Here is a 24623-nt window from a genome sequence, read left to right as displayed (position 1 = left end):
TAGTCATGGGTCTGGCAACAGCGACTTTCGTTTCACTGGAGCTCCAGAATGTACTAGGGTTGATAAGCATCTAGCATATGGAAGGACTACAAGCTAGGTGTCAAACTCACGAGATGCGGGTGGGTCGTACTATAGCTGTAAGATTTGTTTGGGATAGTGACATGATTGTAGACGACTAAAGGCAAATAATTATATTCTCTTGTGACGTAACTTAAATTCTTCATCAATGTTCATACTTGGTGGTTATTGGAGGACGCGCAGTGCTCATTCTTGTTAAAGTTCTTGGTTCTTTGGAAAAGAAAAAAACCTGATCGAGTTCTTTTAGACATACTAGTGTTCGAAACCTTTCTTACCCGCCTTTGAAAATGCCTCGGAAAGCAGCCGACCCTCTGAGGTTTAGGCTTAGCTCTTTATCTTGTAAACTTTACGCGAGGTTGAAGTATCCTTTTCTTCATTTGTTGTTTATGTTCTTTGCTGTACCAATAAGATTTTCTTGGTGGACAAGATATGATGAAAGTTTTACATGGAAGTAAAACGATCAGAACCAGAGGTGGTAAATATGTATCGAATGCATTGGTTTTAACCAATGAGAAATATTGGCTCATTTTGTAGGAGAGATCAAGCTGACGATAAGCATAAAACAAATGATCCAAGTTTTCACCTGGCTTATTTACTAAAAAATATAGGTCTTGACAACCAAAAGTAATAAAATGTTGGCTGAAAATGCATTTTTTTAGCAATAAGAAGCTATGCCTACTTGTGACTAGAGATCGGTTAGGTCTTCGTTTGGTCCTGCTCAAGATCCTTGGTTGCATGTGGCCATACCTACTCCACGCCAATTTTTTTTTTCATTTTGGGTGTTAACTTAATAAAGGAAAGTCTTGCAATAGTGGGCCTTAGGATTTACTATACGCTGCGAACAGTTTACTCTTGCGAAAAAGACGAACAGAATACATTTCAGCACAAGCCAAATGCTTAAACTTACACTTAAAACATATATTTAGCTGAACGTGTATGAACTGAACAAGTTTTCAGTTTTCGATCTGTTGATATTTTATTACTTGAAACGAGCTCATTAGGAGCCAAGGGGAAGAAAGTTTGCTGGTATATTTAGGTCCGAATTTTGAAGCTTTCAATCGTTCAAGAATGAAATCTGCCACCCATGATTTGCCCAATGCACCAAGGCATTTGAGACGAAGAAAAACCAGTGTTACAAATATCAGTATGAGCGCCATATCGTTTCGCCACGGCACCGCACTGGCCTCGACGCCTTTGCCGTGGGCCGTATCCTTTATTTGTCAGTATTCAACATTTTAAAAATGATATATAAATTATTTTAAAGGATTCAACAGATAAAAAGAAAATAAAAGCCTGTAGCGGTGGCACAAATACAATCTGCACAAGCTGATACCATTTTGATGCTCGGTGACGTTTTTATACGATCCTGGGGAAAACTTGAATGAAGGAAGAAAACTATTAATACTAAGAAGTAATCCGCAGCGTCTTCCTTTAGTTGCCCAGGGCTTTTCTCATTTTCGTGTTCAGGACACACCAACCAAGGCTTTGACCAACTAGAAACTCGATCCAGCGTCGTGGTTCTAAAACTAGGAGCCATGGTCGAGATTTCATGTTTGATTAAAAGCTCAATAGTTTCATGTTGGTGCCGTGGATCCTAAAAGATCTTCTTCTTGGCAGCCCAAGATCCCAAGACAGAGTGCAGCAGTAGTACAATGAATTGCACGTCAGGTGGTTTGGTCTTTCAGAGTTAAAGCCCACCACAAACTAAGCCTTCAACCCACTTCAAATGCTGGTTGGCTTCTTTAAATGCTTGATACGTCAGTGTCTTCATCCTGTCAGCATTTCAAATTTTCATACCATGTTATGATTCCACGTTTTCTACTGAAACAGAACATATTTCTCAATTCTCTGCCCAACAACCAAGCACCTCCCCCTCTCTTTCTCTCTCTCACATAAATGATCGAGACTGACAGGATCTGAGAGAATAGTCAAGTTAATGTGATAAGACATAAAATAATAAGATCTCCATATTTTAATTTGTATCACTCACCACGTTTCATTGGAACTTGTATGAATCGCTTTCTTAATATTATCAGGTCGGCTCATGCTGTGTACGTCCCAGACCAGTGAACGAGCGAGGAGCAGATGCTTCCCTGCCTTGATCAGAGGGCCCCGGACACTGTAGCAAGACTTTGTCAGACGAGGCGCGTATGGTTAAAGTTTAAGTGAACAGCCAAATAAGATTGGTCGGATCTCCATTGAAGCACCTTTTCTTACGACTTTCTTTATTGATTTTTGCATGCACAGGTTGGCCGTATACCCATAGAGGAGGAATTCATGAATGGGATCGACGTTTTTAACAGCAGCGCTAAGACCACTTTCATTAAGTCATCTGGTCTTTGAAGGGTTCCTCTTAAAGAAACAATACAATGCTAGAACCTTAATTCGCGTTTCTTTGGAAGCCAAAACTAGTTAATGATTAATTATGGACGTAGACATTCTTGGTCAAATGTGTGCAGCAAGGTCGACCAATACCACGTAAGCCCATAGTCTCAAATTTTCAATGCGATGCACTTCACATACATGAAGGGAGGGTCCATTGAACAAAATCTTGCGAGCTTGAAGCGTAAGTTTTGAAAGATGGACCAAGTTTTTGACAAACCGAACCGAGCCACTCATGTGACCAGTTCGGGCTCTTATTTTGGTCCTGCCTCTTAGTTAAGTTTGGTTTTTACTCCGAAAAGATTAGCAACAAGCTAAATAAATTATTTAACCAACTCTTTTATAAATTTGAAAAGATTTTCAAGACTATTTAACATGTGACTAAACTTTCTCATAATTAGGTGTAAAGCTTCAACCTACAATTAGAACAAGAAGGATTCTAAGACTGGGGCTTGAAGTTTGAACTTTAGAAGGATTGTCCATTTGTGTCCAAGTTTCAAAAAGCAAGTCCGGACCCTCCACCTAATTAATGCTTTCAAGCCCCAATATTTTTTTACTCATTTCTTACTATACTCTGCTAGGTAATAAGGTAAAGTATGTATGAGACCTATATTTTACTTTTTAACGTGTCAATATGAGCAGAATGTCCGGCGTTCATATTTGGATTCGGTTCCTCGTACATATTTCACAATTCAAACATACCTTTGCTCTTTAGGAAGAGACAAGAGCCTAGTTAAGTAGTTCACTCCCTTTCTTAGTGTTACGAACTCCAAGGAAACAATAGCCTTTCCGGTCTCCTTGGTCCCAATCACTTTCTAGTCCGTCGCTCTGTCTTCGATTCTAGAGTCTGTCCTTTCAGCTATTTAGTAGTTCTAAGACCAATCGATAAACTCTCCTTTGAAATTATGAACTTGCCTTTGAATTGAACTAAGCAAAGGCCACACGGTCCACCCTGCTAGGAGGTTTAGCATAGATCTTTCCAGTCCAGGAAACCACCATCACAGTAAGTGAAGCGAAGCTCCTCTGCATAATCAAGTACATATGGGTGTGTATCAGCCAGTGGTGACTGGTGAGCAGTAAAATTAGTTTAATGTATATGTTAATGTGTTGATACATTGGATTGTTATACATGTAAGGTGCCTCAAAAAATTATAGGTAAAAATTTCTGACTCTCCTAGTGGTATCAGCCCCTTATTAGTATTTTTCCACTCGCTGTTTTTATTTAAATATTTTTAGATGTACTAGAAAAATTGAAATACATTTAGGTTCAAGTTGCACCACCCTCATCTGCCACGGTTCCCTTTGTCCATTTTCTCTGTTCTTTTGTTCTTTTCTATGGTTAAACTCCACCCAAGCAGTGATTGCCGCTGAATATCAATTATGCACCGGATCAGATGGTTCAAACTTTCAACAAAGAATCCTCCAGTAGGCCCTACCTATATCCACAGTCACCATCGATGCTCATCCTTCAGACATTCTTGGCTCCTAGACATTACTTCTCTTCCACATGCCCGTCATACTTTTGCTAAGAAAATTGTTCTACCAGTCCTTGACTCTTGGTATCTTTTTCACAGGAGCTGTAGAAGCACCTAGTTGTTTTGGGTACTGTAGCCAATACAGCCATCTCCAATAGCTAGACTAGATCATATACCATCTAGTCTTCGACCACTCGAAACTATGTTTGCAGCTTCACCCGCACGGTTCATTCCATCAATTTTGCCTTCTCATGGGGAGGAGGCGGCCGGAGGCCTAGCTTCTGCTCTCCAAACATGTATCGATAGAGGCATGTGGTTGACGGGCAAGGCAATTCATGCCCTTGCGATCAAATCGATGTCCAAGGAAGACAGGTACATGAGTACCAAGGTGGTGCTTTTCTATGCAAAATTCGGTTTTCTATCTCGCGCGCGCTACTTGTTTGACGAAATGTCTGACCCGGGGCTAGTTGCATGGACTATCCTGATTGGAGCCTATGCCCGCAGCGGCCGTTTCTTGGAGTCATTGGACTTGTTCAGACAGATGCAGCGTGCAGGTTTGAGACCCAATTGTTATTCGCTGGCTATTGTTTTGAATCTGGCTGTAGCTTTGGAAGAAGTGAGCTATGGAAAACAAATACATGCATATGCAATTAGGAATGTTGGGGAGGAGGACGCTTGCTTGGGGAGCGCTCTCGTTGATTTCTATGCAAGGTGCGGGTCTCTAGATGAAGCTAGGGAGATATTTGATAAGATGGCTAGAAGGGATGTGGTAGCGTGGACCATAATGATTAATGGTTATTTGAAACATAATTATGGGAAAGAAGCACTACGTCTCTTTATTGAAATGTGCGATAGTGGCGTTCAACCTAACCAGCACACTTGCACCGCTGTTCTGAAGTGTGCTTCTCTAGATGCAGGAAAACAGATACATGGAATCGCTGTTAAACAACAACGAGACTTGGGAATGTATGTTGGTAGCGGTCTTATGGATATGTATATGAAAAATTGGGATCCTGAAAGTGCAAGATTGCTATTTGATGCAGTGTCTGAAAAAGATGCTGTTTCCTTCAATACCATGATATCAGGTTATGGAAGACATGGGGATGGCAAAAAAGCTCTTGCCATATTCCTGGACATGGTATCGTTTGGATTGAAACCCACTGCGTCCACCTATGTTGCCATTCTTAGTGGATGTGCAAACCTGGGATCAATCTGCTTAGCCAGGCAGCTCCATGCTCATATATTCGTTAATGGGCGTGGAGACGATGCAGTAATTAATGGTGCCATCATCGACATGTATGCAAAATGTGGCAGTCTGTCAGATGCTCGTAATGTTTTTGCTCAAGCAGCTGAGAAAAGTAGAGTCACATGGAATTCTATGATCAATGGCTATGGCAAGCATGGCCAAGGAAAGGAAGCCCTTGAGCTCTTTCATGCTATGAGGAAAGCACAAATAAAACCAGATTGTGTTACATTTGTTTGCTTACTTTCCGCATGTAGCCACTCCGGTTTGATAAGAGAAGGACTTGAACTGTTCAAATCTATGGTTCAGGTTTATGCATTGGAACCTGAGAATGAGCACTACAGTTGCATGGTCGATCTTTTGGGCCGTTCAGGATTAGTGGAGCAAGCACACAAGTTCATACTTGAGACACCATTAATGGCAGGGCCTACAGTCTGGGGGGCTCTGCTGGGTGCTTGTAGCGTATGGGGTCGCACAAAGATCGGAGGAATAGCAGCTCAAGAACTATTTGAGCTCGAATCACAAAGCTCTGGTTCATATATTGCACTAGCCAACATTCTGTCTAGTGCTGGTCGCTTTGCCGATTCAACAACAGTCAGGAAAATGATGGATTATCGCTGCATAAAAAAGGAACCGGGATGCAGTTGGATAGAAATTAGCGGTCAAGCACACAAATTCACTGCAGGCAGCAAGGCTCATTCAAGTATGGAGGAAATTCTGTCTATGCTGAGGATCTTGCATAAACATATGGAGGATTTGGGTAAATGCAGCAGTTGGATCCAAAGAAAGCCGTTTTGACAGTTGACTCTTTGTTAGCGAAACCAACATGGTTTGAACTAAAATGGAAGAGCAAGAGAAGCACTTTGCCCATTACAATGAAAGAAAAAATTGCAAAAGGTTAAAACAGTTTTTCCATTACAGCAAATGTATACAAACATCATAACAGACAGATATTCTACATACTCATATTTATAGCCAAGAGTAGCTTCCACAACGGAACACAAAAGAAAGAGGGGGAGGGAAAAATAGACTGTTCATGGCGAACCAGGTCCCCAACCAATTCCATGGTCTGAATCGTCTGAGGCAACATACAGCCTTAATTCCAGACCGTCCAGGTCTTGATCCTCATCCCACATACCATCCGAGCTTCCATCGAAATTCTCCAGCATTATATCCGCATCATCATAAAGGTCCCAATCCAGATGATAATCTTCATCCCCTATCGAGCCCCACTCATCGTCTTCATCATCACTGCAGCTTTCCAGATAATGGAGATCATAGCGATCAACCACCTCTGGACCCAAAACCTTCAAGCCCTTCTCCAGTTGTCTCTTGGCCAGCCACTCCTCCCCCTCCAATTTCACATCCCAACAGCCTCTCACATCGAGGAACTCAAGTTCCCGGCAAGCTGTAACTATTGTTCGAACTCCACTAGTCGTCAGCAGAACATATGCCATTTCCAAATGTTTGAGTTGAGGCATGGTTTTCGCAATAGCCATGGCTTCATCGTCCTGGCAGCTTCTATCGAGTACCCCCAGTGGGTGCATTGCCCTTTTAAGAGACACTAAAGACTTGCAGTGCCTGCCGATGGCCTCTAGTGCTCGAGCTCCCATGTTCTCGCAGTAACTGATGTCCAAGGAGGTCAATTTCTGGAACTTCTCTGCAACTTGATCAAAAATGGCATCACTCAGACGGCTTTTTGGGACTCGGAGGCTGTCCAAGGAAGCACCGCTAGCAAACCCAACAGAACCAATAAATCTTTGAGGGCAGAAATGAGCATCAAAGGAAACAATATAAATTGAAGAATAGCATAAATAATACCTAGCATAAGCATAGAAAATGTAGGGGAGGTGCCAACAAAGATACAGGGGTCTGTCTTACTGGAGAAGAGAAGATCAAAGATAACAAGGGGACAAAAATCAAGAGGATGGACAGAAACTTGACGAAACTCCGGTGATCAAGAAGGCTTCCCTAAAACATGGCAAAAGTTGCCAGCTGCAAGAAAAGGAAAGATGCACGAAAAAGGCGGTTCGAGAAAAGAACTGTGAACAGGCCAAAGCTGAACAAGGGCCGAAAGCAAAAGAGAGAAAGGACACACCCCGGGCATGAATCGCCCAGAACAAGAAGAGGAGTGAATCTGAATAAGCTCCACAGCAAAAATAGAGCAAAAGCACAACCTGGAAGAAGATCAATTGAGGAAAGAAGGAAAAATTGGATCACACCAAATTAACCCTACAAAATCAGAAGGAAAATAAGGAACAAAAGTTTGAGAAACCCCCAAAAGAATCACTGCCATTACGTACCAAAGCTGTCACAAACCCATCAAAAGGTATACAAGAAACAGCGAGAGGAAGATGACGGAGATGGACTCACTGGTCTGCAATGAAAGAGAAGATAGCATCATCCGGGACGGCATAGACGGCGAGCTTCCGAAGCGAGCCGGAGCTCCGGCCGAGGAGCAATTGAAGCATCCTGTGCATTTGGTCCTGTTTGCAGTGCATGCACCATTCTTCTATGTCGATCTCCTGCCAACAGTAGGGACCAGCAACGACCTTCCTCCATGATCTGCATACCCGCGGCACCACCGTCAGCGTCTCCTGCAGAGGCAGCTTCCTGAAGATCAGCCCAAGCGCGTCAGGAAGGAGCTCCTCCCAGCATCTAACCCCCCTGGTTCACCACCGCCATCCATCTCTCTTTCCTTCTCTCTCTCTCTCTGTGTGTGTGTGTGTGTGTGTATGTGAAACAGATCAACACCCAAAAACCCCAGAAAGGAGAAGGTGGAGGAAAAGGGAGCAACAAAAACAAAAGAAGATTGCAAGATAAAGAAGGTGGATTTTCTTCCACTCTAGGGAAATTCAAAGATATTTATTCCCTTCTTCCTTTTGATCAGTAGGTGTATCTCCTTCAGTAGAGAGAGAGAGAGAGAGAGCAGATAGGGATGCGAAGAATTTGACGAGGAAGAGATAAAAAAGAAACTACTGCTCAAAGGGAAATGGGGATAGGGCGAGAGGAAGGAACAACAAAAAAACAGATACTTTTGTGGTATTACAAAATCCGAACACAGCTGGGTTCTCTGGCTCGGAAGAAGGGGTGAAATTTCACGAAAAAATGCCACATATATATATATATATCCGCAGTTTTACTTTGAGATTTTTCTTTTCTACACACACACGTAAATAGGTATCCAGTGTATATATATAATGAAACTGGTTCACACAAACACACGCAGACACACATGTGTGTGCGTGTGTGTGGAAACAGAAAATCTCAAAGTAAAACCGGGGGATAGAATCATGGGAAAAGCATGCGAAGAACAGAATCCCCAAAACTAAAAGTTTAGTTTGATGTGTTCGCAACTGAATAAGAAAATTACCCATCTCTCCTCAACGACCGAACCTTAAAAGACAATCCGCACCTTGCTTCTCACCTCCAAGTCTCCAACTCCAACAATGGCAGGAAGTCAGTCCTCCTCCAAATCAATGTTATTAATGGATGAATAGAAGGCGAATCATTGTAGGAAACGATACCCGGAATCCATCTGCATCAGCTAATCGAATGGGGTTTCAATCCTGATGTCCGTCGATTTTGTTAATACAGTGGCAGTTGGCTTTTGCAAAAATTGCTCTCTCAAACGAATGAACAAGTGTGATTCGGCTAAATGGATTGTGAATGGACTAAAAATATATGTATTTTTTAAAACACATTTAAAAAATACAAAAAAAAACCAGAAGAATAAAGTTTTGAAAAAGAAAATTAAAAACAATAAAAAGCTGATACCAGCTCATAATGTCCCTTAACTATCAGAATCTTAACCCCACAGGTGCCAACAAACAGTTTCACATTATTTTCTCCCACCTTTTTTTCTCGGGCGCCAGGAATAAATTTTTGTCTGATAAGCCGAGTTCAGCTTTGCATGTGCCGACGTGCATCTGACCAGCTGATGATAAATCTACAGAGATCGGACTTGTTTGTACTTGCTGATCCCTCCGCCTTATGGACAAAACGGATCGCTAACAACAAACTTCTCATATGATTACGCGAAATGGTTGCAAAATATATGAACATATAGAACACAGCAGCATCATACAAATCTGCAGAATAAAGCGAATGTGGAAAGTAATAATGCTTTCAGGGGTAAGCAAACCTTTATATTATTATGTATAAGTGAAAAGGGAAGAGCGCATGGAATACGTACACGGGGCTCACCCCATACAGACGTGGTGGGTTAAAAGCAAATGAGGTGGGAAAAAAAGAAGCATCTCAAGGGCAGGGACAAAGTTTTTTTTTTCTTGTGTTAAATCATTTTGTTTTGCTGTTTTGGTCCTTTTCGAGAACCGACACGTGTCCTTCATGGGACAGTACGGGAGGCCATGTGAGGAGTCAGTCGGTCCTCAGGCCCATTAACCCGATTCGGTCGTCCTTTTTCTCCCCCTCCCACGATTCCTTATTACGTTGTTACTGCGTCTTACCGGTTGCCCTGCCCTTTCCTTCCATCCCAGCCGTCGGTTTCCGCGATGGACGGCTCGGCTGGGCAAAGCGTGACGTGACCGCCTCTCTCTCGTCACGCCTGAACGAGCCGGACAGAAATTCCAAAAAAACGAAAGGGAGAGCTTCCGTATTGATGAGTTTTAGGGCTTTTGCTTTTCTCTTTGTCTTAGTCCGAAGATGATGGTATGCTTATTTAATGTCTCGTGTTTCACTTTCGCGCTTCTTTCATTGAGAAATTTATGTTCCTCTTTTGCAAAGAGGCATCCATGGATTGGTGGGGTGTTCCATCTCTTCTCTTGGTGGGATCCGGATTAATCGGAGTCAGTCGAATCCCCTGACGGGCCCGGAACCTTTTTTTATCAGGAACCACCACGAGTCCGAAGAGGCTGGAAACCGGTACAGGGGAACCGGGTCATACTCCGAGTTTCACTGAAAGACGCTCATTGCGCAAATTGAGAAATTTCTCAGTTTACTGTTCAAAAAATATTGAATTAAGCAATAATACTGCGCAAGATAGATAACCGACCACTTGGTTGCTTTGAAAAGGTTAAAAAAATTACATGTATTTTAAGAACGTGATACGGGCCACAACCAAATCACGTGAACGGCGCCAACGGAATTTGGTGCCTTTACATAGATATATGTTACCGAAAAAATATCACATTTTTTGTACATGATTGGAAAAAGCGAACCAAATTGGCAGATCTGCCAATTCATTCGGTAAATCAGTCCGTTCGTTCACGGATGTCGGGCAAAAAATATTCGAAGATTTGTTTTTTAAAAATATATAGAAAAACATATATGAAGTATTTAAAATTTAAAAAAGAGCTTAATAATTAAAAGTTGAATCGGCCACGGAATCGAATCGATTCGCTTCAGCCGAGTCTGATAGGGTAGAGTGAATCGCCAAGGTGGGGTTTAACTCTTGCGGTCAAAAGGAAAGGAATCTGACAGGCAGGAGTGGCAATGAGCCCACCCGCCTTCCCTGAGCGAGGGTGTGGTGCCGATTTCCCACTCCCCACCGCCATTGAATGCACTGTCTGGACTTACCTGAATTTGAGAGAGAGCAACGAAATTCTTATCTTTAAAACTCCAGATGCTTGGTCCACGAGACGTGGAGCCCACTCAACATGCGGTTCATTTAAAAAGAAAAAAATTGTTAAACTCAGTATAAAAGAATGCGTGTTTGATTCACACACTGTGCGTGCGTGATGGTCGCATGCAGTGGCAGCGCCACATTCACAAAATTTCTTTATTTTCGTATAGAAACATTCAGTTAAGTTAATGTTTGAGGTAGATTCAATAAACATTCACATCATGTTCCAACTGTTATGAAGTTCGATGGTTTAGGTGGTGTTTGATGTTCACACAGTGGTTCTGTTCATGGATGAAAACTACAAAGAAATAGTCAATGATGATTTTTTGATAATAAGAATCGGAAGGCTGCCATTAAAACTGTTAAGCCCATTACAGTAAAACCAAATCTCCAAACTGTCAAATAATGTTCGCCTACACCATTACATAAAATCACAAAGCTGCTAAGATTTACAACACCATAACATGCACTTAAAAAAATAATTAATATCGGATGCTGATGAATGTGCATACACAAATGTCCAAGTCACTGGAGATTGATATAAAACAGCCTACAACGTTTGAAACTGAAAATATTGTTAAGCAAAGGTAATATACTGAAACATCAATCAAATGGAGAAGAGGAGATGGGTGGGGGGTGCGAGGGTTTTGGGACTCTTTTTCGGTAGCTGCTGGCTGAACAAACCAGCCGCCGTCGATGGCCGGAGATTTCCCGGAACCGCTCTTTATTGACTGAGAGAAACCATAGGTACTTTGTCTGAGAGGCCATTGATCGACTAACGAGAGAAAGAGAGAGAGGCCACCTTGCAGGGGACATGGCTGATGGAGATGGCGGTGGTGGAGCTCTTTCACTGCTGGAGATGCAGTGGTGGAGCTCTTGCATGCACCGTGGCAGTGGTCGTCCCTACTGCTGCTGTTGCTGTTGCTTTTGAGAGCATAATGAAAATGAAGCCTTGTCGGACAAAATTTTCGTCTGCAGATATAAACGTCGGAGCTCAACTTATCTAACAGGTTTCGGTATACAAGAATTCTCGCTCTCCGCTCTCGCCCTCAAGAGCTTGCACATTCTTACAGCATGCAATGGAGCATGAACAAAACTGAAAAAACTATGATCTGTATCCCTCGTCTCCAGAAGAATCCACATCCATCAAACACCCCCTTAAGAAATATTAAAAAAAAAAAAAGATCCAAAGGCCATATATTATATACCGTAACTCGTCAAGCTAGCAAATGGCTAAGAGTCGAATTATCAGTTCATTTCAGCGAACAATAGGTTTAATTATGAGCCAATGTGGAGGGCGTGAACTTCGCCATCCCTATTCCACCCATAGACGCAGCCCTAAACCCTAGAGGTAAGAAAGGGATGCATTATGATAATGGTGTGGTTTTAATTAAATTGGATCATGTGGATCGATTTATTATTGGGCAATTTATTTATGTACCTAACCTGGGATTGCTTTTTCTTAAGTAGTGATTTAATTGAAACTTTTTGCAGGAAGGCATTCATTTCAACAAAGGGGCGCTTTATAGCATGGAAGAAAAGTCTTGAAGTCCTTAATAAAAATGAAAAAAAAAAATCACATTTATGCATTCAAGTACAAACTTAAGGGGTTGTTTGGAGGTTATATATAAGGTGTCACCGACATTCCATCTAAAAAGTGTTGTCTAAGACTGGGTGTGAAGAACACTTAGTCTAATGTTTGCTCACGCTATTGTTATATGAGAATAAGTGTCTTAATAGCAAATTATCTACTCAAATCATCTATCTACCTTCCTTGGGATTGACAAAAACTTTAATAATCTGACCCAAGTCTGGAAAACAATTACTCGTACATGTTAGAGTCAAAATCCAAAAAAAGTCGATTCCAACTTAGAACTGGACTTTATATAAATGCCACCAGATTGGATTAAGAAAAATTCATATAAACTCTATAGAACACACTGAACTTGATTTTTTTTCATTTGACCTCATTTATACCAGTAATTAAAGCACTTACATAGATAGTACTCCTCTAAAGTTGAGTATCTTCTCCCAAAATTTTATAGAATTTGCCGAGGTCGCTTAAAGCTGACAACGAGCCCATCTACGCTCATTGCATCATGCACGATGATCTTTGCAGTACAAAAGTTTTCACCGCCACAGATGGTACAACTGAGGGAATACAATTAATGGGCCTCCGGCGAAGGAGGAGCGAGCTCTCTCTGTGCATGGCGGTCGGTTGCCGTCCATCTTTAGGTATACATGGACGGGATCGCAGGAACCTGTCCTGATGGGAGGAACTAGGGATAGCAACTGCGCCGTTGGCCACATGCCCACCATTTACTGCCTTCTTTTGAGAAAGAGAGAGAGAGAGAGAGAGAGAGGGGTGTTATTGCAACTTGCTTGGTATGGCTACTCATTTGAACTTCAAACGCTTTTTCAGATTCTCATGTGACTTTTTGTTTGTCATCCTCTGTCCTGACGCCGTTCAGGTGACAGAGCATCGAATTTTCCGGCAACATTCAAATCGAGGATCCCAAAGAAAAGGCCCTCTGCTTTTGAGTCCCCTTTGATTCACTCGCTTCCATCCATGAAAATCGCATTTTTTTAAAAGAAATCAACATGGTGGTTTTCTTAGCTAAGTTACACAAATATAAGAAAAGGCAATCTTTCTTGCAGTCTCATCTTGATGGTAAAGTAATGATTCACGTACTTACCGAAGTTATATGTTCGTTTCTGGACTCATGATTTCTCATCAAGGCGTTCTCTTCTTGGGTGGTCCGGTTTAAAAAAAGGTATGGTTGGGCATTCATCTCGGCTCTAAAACTAACGAAGCAATGAAGAGTCTTTCCTGTTAAAAGGCTTTCTCGTCTGTTCATTCTACAAGCCATATATTGTGGTTGGGGTTTACCTACCTAGGGTTTGTTTGTTTAGGAGGTGTGAACGAGATGTCCACGACACCTTATCTGATAACGCCCGTCTGGGACAAGGCGTCAGCATATGCCAAAACTTTTTGTGGCATCCTCGAGAGTGGAAGTGGAAGAGAAGTTTGGAAAGATGCATGTAGAGACAATATGATTGATTGTAGTCACCTATTTTGTTTCCACTCTTCTCCGTTGACATGCCAGAAGCGTCTCGACCATATCAGCCACGGCCTCCGATAACAAGCCGTACATTCCGAGACTCTGCTCAGTTTTTATAAAACCATTAATCGTAACACTGTATTTTTGAAATGTTTAGTCTCATAACTAAAATTATAAAGAATCTTAAAGACTTATTTGGTTTTTTTTTTTTTTTAATGCAAAGAACCAAAATTGGTAGGAGGGTGAATTGGTATCCGTTGAACAAAGGGTTCGAATCGAGTGTAGAAGTGGGTCAAGTTGTTACAGTAGCATTAAAGAAAGTCAATTCAACGTTCTTTACGCATATAAGTGTGCTTAAGAGAATGTGGATTTAATATTGAAAAGTATAATATTTATTGAAAACTATGTACAATTTTAGGAGACTTACAAAAAAAAAAAAAATTGTTAAGTGATTGGTTGTCCTATTCCTAATCATATTCAATCCTAATTATATTCAAGAAAAAAGAGAATCGGGTAGGGGCATATTGAGATTCGACGAACAGGATCCGAGTTTGATGTGAAAGTGGACCGAGTTGTTAAATTAATTAGTTAAGCATTTTGTGCCACAGAGAAATACCTGAGAGCTCAAGGCTTTGTATCTAAGCCTGAGTGATAGCGCCCAATAAATGTCATGGCTGGCTAACTAACCGGGCCCATCAGAGACGGTCTGGTGGTGGTGGACAAGTCTGGCAGCCTGGGAAAACTCCAAACTCTGAGAACTCCTACAAGACTATGTCAGGCCCGTAATTATTTGAATCTGACTAGAGGTGGGGAATGTCTCCGTTGGACAAATGTACCGGAACTTAAGTGTGTCGTTGGGCCGTGGGAGGTAATGGCGGTGGTTAGGGTTTGCTGAAATACTAATTTGAGTTTGGATTGGATATGAAACAGAAAGTAAGATCAGTTTTTTAAGGAGATGTAAGCGTTGCTTAAGGTTTTGCATTCATGTGCCCGGCACAGTTATGTTATGTTAGTAAGACTGTTTGATTTTGTGAAAGAAAAGCCAAACGTGAATTGTAAACAGATGCTGGCTCGATGGGATCTGGTGAGTAGGGACTCAGTAAAGGGTAGGTCCGAACCATTAAGATCCCTGAATTTGTGGCAGGCTCACGTGAACTCTCAGCCCCCGTCTCTCGCACTCAAATTAACACCTTTCTCTCCTTGGAGCCCCTAGTTTTGGTGTTGAAGAATCATTTCTGCTCTTCTCTCTCTCTCTCTCTCTAAGTGGCCATTCTGCTGGGAATATTTCCAATTGCAAAAAGGTAACGGTGGGGAGGTCAAAAGATGAACGTTTTATCGCATTGGTCATCTTCAGATTTAAATATTTGTCAGTGAAAGTGTTTTTTTTTTTTTTTTTTTTGAGAAATGGAATCTGTGGAAAGCTATACGAATAAGAGGAGCTGGATCGAACCTAATAGAAAAAGTCGTTGTTGAGTAGGAGCAAACTTGGATCCGATGAATTGATCGTTCAGTTGCGAATTTGGGACTAATCCTAACTAACAATGGACTGTTTACTATTTAGGCCACTATGACAATAGTGAGAAAAATACTGCGAGGATGGAGCTTGTTTGGTTGGTTGGCTTTGAACATGTCTCAGAAAAAAAAAAAAAAAATACCAAAGGCTCGTAAAAAAAGCAGCTATCACAACCTTCGAAATCTTAAATTTACACCAAAGCCTCGAAGTTTTCTTTTCCAAACAGAGTGGTGCTGTCATGGCACTTTTTCATAAGTGAGCTCAGTATTGTCAGTATCAGAACCAAAGGTGAATCGCTTTACGAAAAGGGTTCAATCAAATAATTTTTATAATAATAAAAGTTCCGTATGACGCCACTATTTGAAGGAGGATGTATTGGTCATAGTCCACGCGTCGTTTCAATGGGGAGCTGGAACAGTGGTGTGGTATGAACATAAGAGAGTGAACAGGTAGCACAAACATTCTTTCGGATTTGAGTCATTTTTGACAGTTGGTTTCAAAAACTTCAAAAACCAAACATGGTCGAGAGTGGACTCGATTGATATATCTCCAAGTTTCACCCACAAAATGATTTTTTTCAAAACTAATCTCGAGTTATTATTATTCATTTTTTCAAAAGTAGGGCTCCATTACGAACTTATGATCATGTTGATGAGACAGTTTATAATCAAATTTATATGGTGGGAATCCTTCTTGGCATCAGCTTCTACAGTGAGTTCAAATGATTCGGTAATTTGACATATATTACATATGAGCGATCATAGAGCTCAACTGCTTTATCAATCACCAGCACAATATTTTTACCTAGCAAAGCACGCTTGCAAATGCGATCCAGCATCCCATCTTTTTCAGTTTCTGATAGGTACTTTGAACAAAAATGATGTACATTTCCAACCAAATCACTTCCTCAGGTGATTCATCATATGACTAGTTGTGTTCTGAATAATTTATTTCTCCATCGACTCGGCCAAGAATTCGGAGGCACCACTTGTTGGCACAGGAAGGGTAGGTGTGTCCGGCCATTAACTGACGGTCATTGGAGTGAAGTGGGGGACGACGGTGATAAAAGCGTAGTGCAGCAGGGGCTGCCTTTGATGGGTAGCTATTGATTTGAAAGAAACGTGTATTGGACAGGCTGTGGTGCATGTATCCCGAAAAGACAAATCATGGGGCCGAACAATGTAATCTCAGTTTCAGATTCTTTGCTCACTGTCTGCGCAATCTTACCGTCCATCCATGGATTATATATATATATATATATATAAAAGGGAAGGCACCAATACCTCTCTCTCTCTCGCTCTCTAATAAAGCGACGCTGCGAGATTTAAGCCTTTCACTTCTGGGCTCTACTCCTCGTCATGTCCTTCCGTAGAAGACTTTCAGGCGTGTCGGTACTCAGAGCACCCGTGCAGCAGCGGGGATCGCGAAGAGTGTGTCGGTGTTAATTATTCATCTATTCAAGCCTAAGATAATTATTCGTATCTATTCAAGCCTATGATGAGCGGTTTAGCGTACCTTTCTTCTCGAAAAGAAAAGCTTATTAGTATTATCGTTCTATTATTGTACAAAAAGTATATGAGTGAATGTTGGGACTTACCTTCTGGGCATAGTCGTTACGGCTTCCATGTTTTTAGTCCTTTTGATATGGTCTTATTTTTAGTGAAACCACCAAATAAGGGTCCTCGTGCCCATATTGAAGAATTTGGCCTGGAAATTTCCTCTTTTAGATTCAATTTTATGAATTTAGCTTTAATTTTATGAAAGGTGTACTTTAACCAAGGCAATTAAAATTGCTGGTTAATTTTATGGAAGGTGAACTGGGACTCCTGACAAGAACTCTCACGCCCTACGCAATGTCTCTGGAGTTGAGAGGTTTAACTCCAGCGGCGTATCTGGCCGAGAGTGGGCCAACTCCGACCTCCCAATCGAAGAGAAAGGATTGGCTGGTATACGAGGACTTAGGCTAATGTTACCACCTAATCATGGCTAAAAAAATGCAGAATTCTGCAATACCACTGCAGGTGGTGAGTTGGTGTGGGGGGGGGGGGGGAATCCGAAAGGTGACAAAAGTGAAGACTACGGTTCAAGCTTCAACACGTGGTCCATGTCGCTCTGTTCGCCCCACAATATCTTCATTATAAGCCTTGGTGGGAGGGACCCCCCCTAGAAAAGCCAAAATGCAATAACCCTGAACTGAAAAATAATAGACCAGCCACGTGAGGTATAGCTGACGAGTGAACAGCAATTGCTAACGACAAGAAGACCGAAGGGCTCGAAGATATTTGCCTCTTTCGTGATTGGGCGTGATCCCACATTTCCAACAATCTACTTCAATATAATGCAGGTTCACGAAGAAACTTTTGATCTTCATGCAATATCTCCAATGTTAAAATAGGTGTCAGCGTCACGAATTACAACATAAACTTTTGGAAAATTATACAGCAAAACCTTAAAGATGTTCAAACGTATTAACATTCGAAATGTTCACCACGATCTTAGCAAGCCCGTGGCTCGGGAATCCACGAACCAACCACACACACACACACACACACTCTCTAATATACATATATATATATAGCCTTGCAAGGAACGCAAAACAGCAAAGAACGTGCAAGTACCATAGCGTCTCACGCTACAGGGCCGATCATATCAGCAACTAATGTAGATCACGAGCTATTTTCAGTTACCCGATTATACCCTCTACAGTCGTCATGGCCAGGAGTTTGTTTTCTCTCTCTCTCTATTTTGAATACTGGAAAAGCAACAAAATACAATTCACTGTTTAACACTGCCTCCAAATATCAGAAATTGTGAATCACAAACAGTTGCAAAACCCGTCTCTCAAAAGTAGCTTTGTTATAGAGCGGCTGCAAAAAGAAAGAGCAGCTGAGATATCAAGAGTCTCCGTGTAATCTGTATTGCTTTCATGAGAGCTGTTTAACATGCCTTAGAATTCAAGTTCAAGTCCTTATGAAATGATTGAGGCAGCCAGGTTCACTTCACCTTATTCCATGATTATAAGTTATAACTCGTGAGAGCATGGAATAGAATTCAAATCATCAAATAAAGGACAAAACCAATAAAAGCTTGAAAGTTAGGGGCACACAGAACCGCCATTTTTTTTCACAGCTTCATGGAACGCTCTTCAATGGCTAAAGATTCTAATTTAAAGCAAGGCAGCATCACCTTTTGAAGGCACCACTATCTATAGTCTATACAAAAATCTCAAGAAAAGAAGGAAGGTGATACCAAAAAGCAAGACGACAGACCAACGGTGGAAAGCAAGGAAAATGTTATTCTTTGATAAACTAACGCAGTTCTCAACGGAGGATGATGCACCGCCCAAGATTGCCATTGAGATAAAATGACAAGACAGGTTCATTCGTCCCTGAAAGAAAACAAACACGAGATGGCGTGTGGTTGTCATTTTAAAAGCATGGTTTCAAGAGGACAGCAAAATAGACTACAGGAAAACCTGCCAAGAAAATTGCACATATAGAACACAAACAGCCAACATAGAGCTAAAATGCAGCACACGAGACTTTGTCCCAGGAACTGTCAGGCCATGACTTCTAACAAAAAGCCAGATACTTGCATAATATACTAACAAAAGCCTCCAAGGCCCTAATCCATGAGGCTTTTGAAAATTAAGGTTTTCAAGCCAAAAAGTTCAGCTTGTATTTTATGTATGTTGAAGCCAGGATCAAGACAACTCTGCTGTTCGACGTTTGCAAAAAAGCATTTTCCTACATGATGAAATAGTTACATCAACTAGTTTTAACAACAGAGGAGAACTGCTCCAACATCTTCCAACTACAGTCCAGTTGCTGTGTTTAAATCCTAAGAAACATCCTGAACAGTTGCATATTCTGCCTTTTTTCAAAAGACTTCAAAGAAGACTGCCCCTAGCTCCCATAACAAGTCACTCAGTATGAACTACTGACAAGCTCTGGGATCCCAGTCATCATTGTGAATACCACCTCTCATCATATTTCATCACCTCAAAATGTTCTTCCCTACTTCCTTTCTCCTGAAAATGAAATTATTACATACCCAAAGAGAGTTGCATTCCAGTCATTTCTTCCCCACATCCTCTCCCTTCATTCACTTCCAAGATTGACATCCTTACCACAAAAGGTATAAAAAATTTTCCCTGGAGAATGACCAACCTTCAATTTAGACTTTCCAGATAAGGAAATGTTCATGATTTGGGAACCTTATTTATGTCTACAAGGTTTCAATGTGAAGCTCTTCATCAGAGAGAAGCATCGGAGATGCCTAACCAGGTTGCTAGAGAGTAGAGACTGCTGTGGACCAGTATCTTTTTCTGTTAAATATCATTCATTACCACTCAGTTTTAATCTGTAATCCTTCTTTTATTGTTAGGTTTAATTTTTTTTTAGTTCAGTCGTTTCCACTTCTCTTCCTTTTAACATTCTTGTTCTCCCTCTCCGGTCATGATTTTTCACCACATTTTCTCCCACATGTTTTGCTTCCACTTTTCTTTAATAATTTATATCCACTATCTATTTATTTATATCTGTATTTCGCCTATCCCATTTATTTTCATTTTTATCTTTTTTCCCTTACTCATCTTATTTAAATCCATCTCATCTTTTGTTTTCATGTGTTAATCATCATCCAGTTTCTGCTTCCACTACCTGCTGTAGCATTGGTCACTCTGCAGAAAAACCTACACCATGTCATATCCTCAATTTTTCTCAATGTCAACAGGAAAACCTACACCATGTCATATCCAAACTTCTTTAACCCATGCCACTCTGCAGAATGAGAGATTACTCCCGGCTAGGACAAAGAAGGTATGGGAAAACACAATCACAATATTTTCCTTAACAAGTACCAAGAGAAACCCAGGTGCAGATGAATAAATAACTTTACAACTAAGGCAGCGGAAGATGAAGCTCCATGATAGTTGCAAGCAAACAACTCTTACTATGGAAATAGAAAGAATTACACGATGTATTCAGACCACAACCTATCCAAATCCCACAAAGTTCATCGGCCATCAACAGAAAGAAAATATTCTATCAAACATTCGCTCAAATGTAAGCTATTGGCCCCAGGGCTTTAGCAAATAATAGCAGGTCTGGAACCATAAAAATCGAGCTTTTGTATAAGGTTACTCAGAGTAAAAAAGATGCCTCTCCATTGTGCAATATTGCCTCTACCACAGGAACAATAAAGCTATGACTTATGAAATGTTAGTGCTTCCTACAAAGGTTTCAAATCTTAACAGATTAACATCTCGACAATGTTTAACAACCCCTAGACAACATTCACCTGAATAGTCAACATTTTCTCTTGAGAATGTGAAGAGAAGTTGAGAACACATCAATGAGCCAAGGCCATGTGAATCTATGACTAACTTAATGTGATAGATGATAGCATTGATTCTAGCCACAGAGGTCTGGAGTGTGGATAATGCATTTTTTGAAAAAAAAAAAGAAAAAAGAAAAGAAAAGAAAAATGGGCTAAATATATAGATAGACTAGAAACAAAGAACTAGGATGCAAAATACATGAATCTACCAATGGTTCAATAAGAAAGAAAGTCGATCGTCAGGTCCTGCATGCATCCACACCCACATTGCACTGCAAGTTGCTTTGACTAGGTACAGCAACTTTTTTTTGGAAGAGTTCACGTTACTTAGGGTTAAATCCAAAATTCAAAGTCACTGTTTAAACTATGCAGACAATCATATAACCAAGCTAGGGCATGAATTGCAGAGACGACAGAATCAGAAAAGAAAAGCATGAAGGTTACTAGTGAAGGGAGCATCAGAAAACTAGACAATCCAAGCAGGAAAACATGCTTTTCATGAATATATACTTGCCACAAGAAAGATTCTGCGCTTCTCAAGCCCAAAAGGTAAAAGTAAACTTGATAAGAAAAGACTATCCTTCAATGGCACCTATAGAGTTGAATCCTACTCGAAATGGCAAATAACTAAGTAGCAAGTACCCAGTAGAATGAGTACCTAGTAGAAGTACCATCCAGATGATCATTGGCGTTTCATTTATATTGGTCTAAAGATCATATTTGTCATCTTTGTCAAAAGGACATACTTCAGTAGAAGTTGCAAGTAGGTAAGCTTGAGAAACCATTTTTCCCTCTTAATGCTTTTGCCATAGTGTTAGTTCAATTTTGGGCTCAAGAATATATTTCATGTTATTTTCCAATTTGCATGACAACAACCTCTTGTTGATTATTGAATCTAACAAAAACTGATTTAAAATAAATTGCATTTTCAGGCTTTACTCTTCTATGGGGAAAAAAATGGCAGGAATCTGTAATTACAAGAAAGTTCTTGAACACTCTCAAAAGAAGTTTCAAGTTTCTTCACATATTAGAGACCAAACTAAGTTGAAAAGATGAGGGAGAATATAGAGAGTGAAGAAGGATATACAATACTGGCAACACAAGATATAGATACAAATAGAAATAAATAAACTCTTTCAAATGAAATGGGCCAGAAATAGGTCATGTTCTTCCAAGATGTGAAACCAGAAAATCATGTTCTCCAAGAATGGTATGAAAATAACCATTCGCATGACTGCAATAGCATGTGATACTGATTCATTTACCGAGGAAATGTGTTTCCCACGTTCTTGCCATCACAAGTTTTAATTTTTACAAGATTGATAATTTTCTATTCCCTTAGGAACAGAGTTCGTACTAAAAAATCACAAAGTATCTACCTACAAAAGACTCTGTTTGTTATTCTCACACAAGTCTGCATATTGTTTCCTACTTTCTCCCAGAAAGTAAAAATAATTGATTTGGAGTCTTCAAGGAAGTATCCTAGCAAATACCTAGTCACTTTTGCATCGTATGAACATTGAGAATAGCCCTTAACCAAAAGGAGTTAATGATCAACAACATAAGTTAGATACAAAATAAGTAGAAAGAGAATGTTAATGACAAGGAATTTGATAGCTTATTAATTACTTTTCCTACGCCTATGTTGCTTAGAAGCATATGTCCATAAATAAGTAGGATTAACACATTAACAACCGAAGAAAATCTCATAGTAGACAAGAATGTAGGTTAAAAAAAGGCTTACGTCTAACTCCCAACTGTATATCATCCACAAATAACAATTTTAGTATCCGAAGAATATACTACATAGCCAAACAGAACAAGAACATTGAGCTCTGGTGTTTCCACATCGTTCAAAATTCGTAAATAGCAACGAGACTGTTGCAAAAGGAACTGAAACAATTAACTTTCATACAATAACAATTTAGGTAAGGTTACCATTTAATGATCCATCCGAAGAGAAAATGCTGCATGATCGGCACCTTCTCCAGAACCTCCGCCTTATACATCTTGAGCATCCCACTATTCACCTTATTCCAGGTCGGCACTCCACTAATATCGTCCAGCATTGGCGAATGCTCTGCCAGTACCCCTTTCTTCACCTTCTTCACGAACGCGACGCAAGCAAGGTACATGTACTCATGGGAGAAATTATCCAAGATATCCTGATTGTGGATAGACTTCGGTTTCATGTACTTGTGATCGATTAACTGCGACGAACCGAATATGAATGGAAGGAAATGGTAGTCGTCGAGACCCCAAACCCCGTGGGAACCCGCAGGCTCTAGCCAGTAAACCGTCTGCAGCTTCCTCATCAATTCGATGTACTTCACGAAAACCCTAGAGACGAGGGCCTGATAATCCTCCTCCGTGAGGACGCCCAGCCTCGCCAGGCAGTAGAGCCACGCCGCAAAGTTCGTCTCGTGGCCAGTCCCGTAATCGATCCTCGTCGAGTTCCCGAAACTATCAGTGAAATAGGGGAAGATCTCCACCACAGCCGACTGGAGATCCTCGGGGAGGATCCGCAGCATCAAACCCTCGCTATCGCAAAGTCGTTGATGCCAGTCTCTGTACGCGAGGTTCCCGTACCGTGATGGCTGCTGCACCGGAGGGAACTCATCGACCCACCCGATCATGGAGTCAAGAATCTCGACTATCACCCTGACAACGGGCGAGTCGCGGCAGGGGTCGGAGATCTTGTGCCCGCGCATGGACTCGCTCAAGGCAACGACGAAGCCGAGGAAGTTCTTACCGGAATCGGAGTCGTGGAAGCGGCGGATGTCGTCCGGAGACTGGATTCGTTTGGCGGGCGGCCGGAACTGGAACGGAGCGGAAAGGGCAGGAACCTTCTGCGCCTGGGGGACAGGGGCGAGTATGATGGATTGAGCACTATTCGGGGTGGAGGGAATGGCCGGAGCTCGAATCGGCCTGTACTGGTTCTGGGGCGGGGGAGGGGCCATCCAGGCCAACGGTCGTCCGCAGGCACAGAGGCCGCTGTCACTGCCGGTGTCGGTGGCTGAGCGAGGAGGTGGAATTTCCGAGTAGCAGGAATCTCGGGCTAGGGTTCCGTCTGGAGGGAGACGATCTTGTTGGCTGTCGCAATGGCAGGCTCCTTCACGATCATCCGCCATTTTTCCCCGTCTTCGGTTGTAGAAAACCGGAGGGAAGCAACGGGCCTGAACCAGCTTTTGACGAGCGGGAACCTGTGAGTATCGGTAAGGTGCGAAGCGACTGCATGGACTTTCGAAACAAATGCCATCTTAGACGTTAGCTTTTAAGCATCAACGGCTGAGATTCGCCCGTCTTGAAAAGTTTTGCCATGAGGAAGAGATGCGGGTCAATCCTGGCCGTCCCATTTTCTTTCATCGATGGCTTAAAGTGTTCCTTCCAGTGCTGATAGTGTTGTCCAGGTTTCCCGACGAGGTCCAAACCCACCGGCGCTTTGATGGTTTAGGTCTGACCAGGTCAAGACTGAATCCATAGAAGTGGTTTAACATTGCTTTAAAATTTGGAATAAATTTATGAAACATGTTATTTGATAGGGTTTCATGAATCTACTTCACTTTTAGAAGAGTTACTAGTGTCAAACAACATGGTAGAATATGCTTGAAGAACAATTTAGTCCAAATTGCCTGCGGCTACCCCATTTGAGATGGTAATCTGCCTAGACGAAGGGGTTTAAGCAATTGATTTCAGAGAACTTCTTGATAACCAATGCAACCTTTTGTATATCGTCTTAAGACTGCTTCTATTATTGGCAGCACTTAAGGGATAAGGAAGAAGTGAATTTGTAAACCGTCTATAAATCATAGACGAACTTAAGAAAAATGTTTTTTTTTTTCCTAAAACTAAAAGACTCTTAAGCCGGAAGGAAGAAGCGTCAGCAATGAGGTCACTCACCAAAAGAGGATACAACGCGGTTATGGAGTACTATGTTGCACATGGG

The 24623-nt window shown here is 41.4% G+C and overlaps 3 protein-coding genes across 4 annotated transcripts; 1 reads left to right on the top strand and 2 right to left on the bottom strand.

Annotated features, from left to right (window-relative positions):
* Nucleotides 1-3812: 3812 nt before the first annotated feature.
* LOC116259401 (pentatricopeptide repeat-containing protein At1g11290, chloroplastic-like) lies at nt 3813-5992 on the top strand. Its single transcript, XM_031637198.2, has one exon. The coding sequence runs from the start codon at nt 4138-4140 to the stop codon at nt 5974-5976; it is 1839 nt and encodes a 612-aa protein (XP_031493058.1). The 5' UTR covers nt 3813-4137; the 3' UTR covers nt 5977-5992.
* Nucleotides 5993-6054: 62 nt separating this feature from the next.
* Nucleotides 6055-16945, bottom strand: LOC116259537 (F-box protein FBW2). The gene is made up of 3 exons (XM_031637397.2): nt 16935-16945; nt 7552-7845; nt 6055-6909 (listed from the first exon to the last, which is right to left on the bottom strand). The coding sequence occupies exons 1-3, from the start codon at nt 16943-16945 to the stop codon at nt 6213-6215; spliced, it is 1002 nt and encodes a 333-aa protein (XP_031493257.2). The 3' UTR covers nt 6055-6212.
* Nucleotides 16946-18379: 1434 nt separating this feature from the next.
* Nucleotides 18380-23864, bottom strand: LOC116259337 (uncharacterized). 2 transcript variants are annotated; one of them, XM_031637087.2, is made up of 2 exons: nt 22616-23862; nt 18380-18725 (listed from the first exon to the last, which is right to left on the bottom strand). In XM_031637087.2, the coding sequence occupies exons 1-2, from the start codon at nt 23806-23808 to the stop codon at nt 18716-18718; spliced, it is 1203 nt and encodes a 400-aa protein (XP_031492947.1). In that variant the 5' UTR covers nt 23809-23862; the 3' UTR covers nt 18380-18715. The 2 variants fall into 2 exon arrangements, with proteins under 2 accessions (XP_031492947.1, XP_031492948.1); XM_031637088.2 differs by lacking the exon at nt 18380-18725 and having other exon boundaries at nt 22612-23864.
* Nucleotides 23865-24623: the final 759 nt, after the last annotated feature.

Source organism: Nymphaea colorata, chromosome 8 (assembly GCF_008831285.2).
Source record: "Nymphaea colorata isolate Beijing-Zhang1983 chromosome 8, ASM883128v2, whole genome shotgun sequence".
Classification (NCBI taxonomy): domain Eukaryota; kingdom Viridiplantae; phylum Streptophyta; class Magnoliopsida; order Nymphaeales; family Nymphaeaceae; genus Nymphaea; species Nymphaea colorata.
The sequence above is the reverse complement of the archived record's forward strand: the minus strand, read 5'-3'. Positions and strand labels throughout refer to the sequence as shown.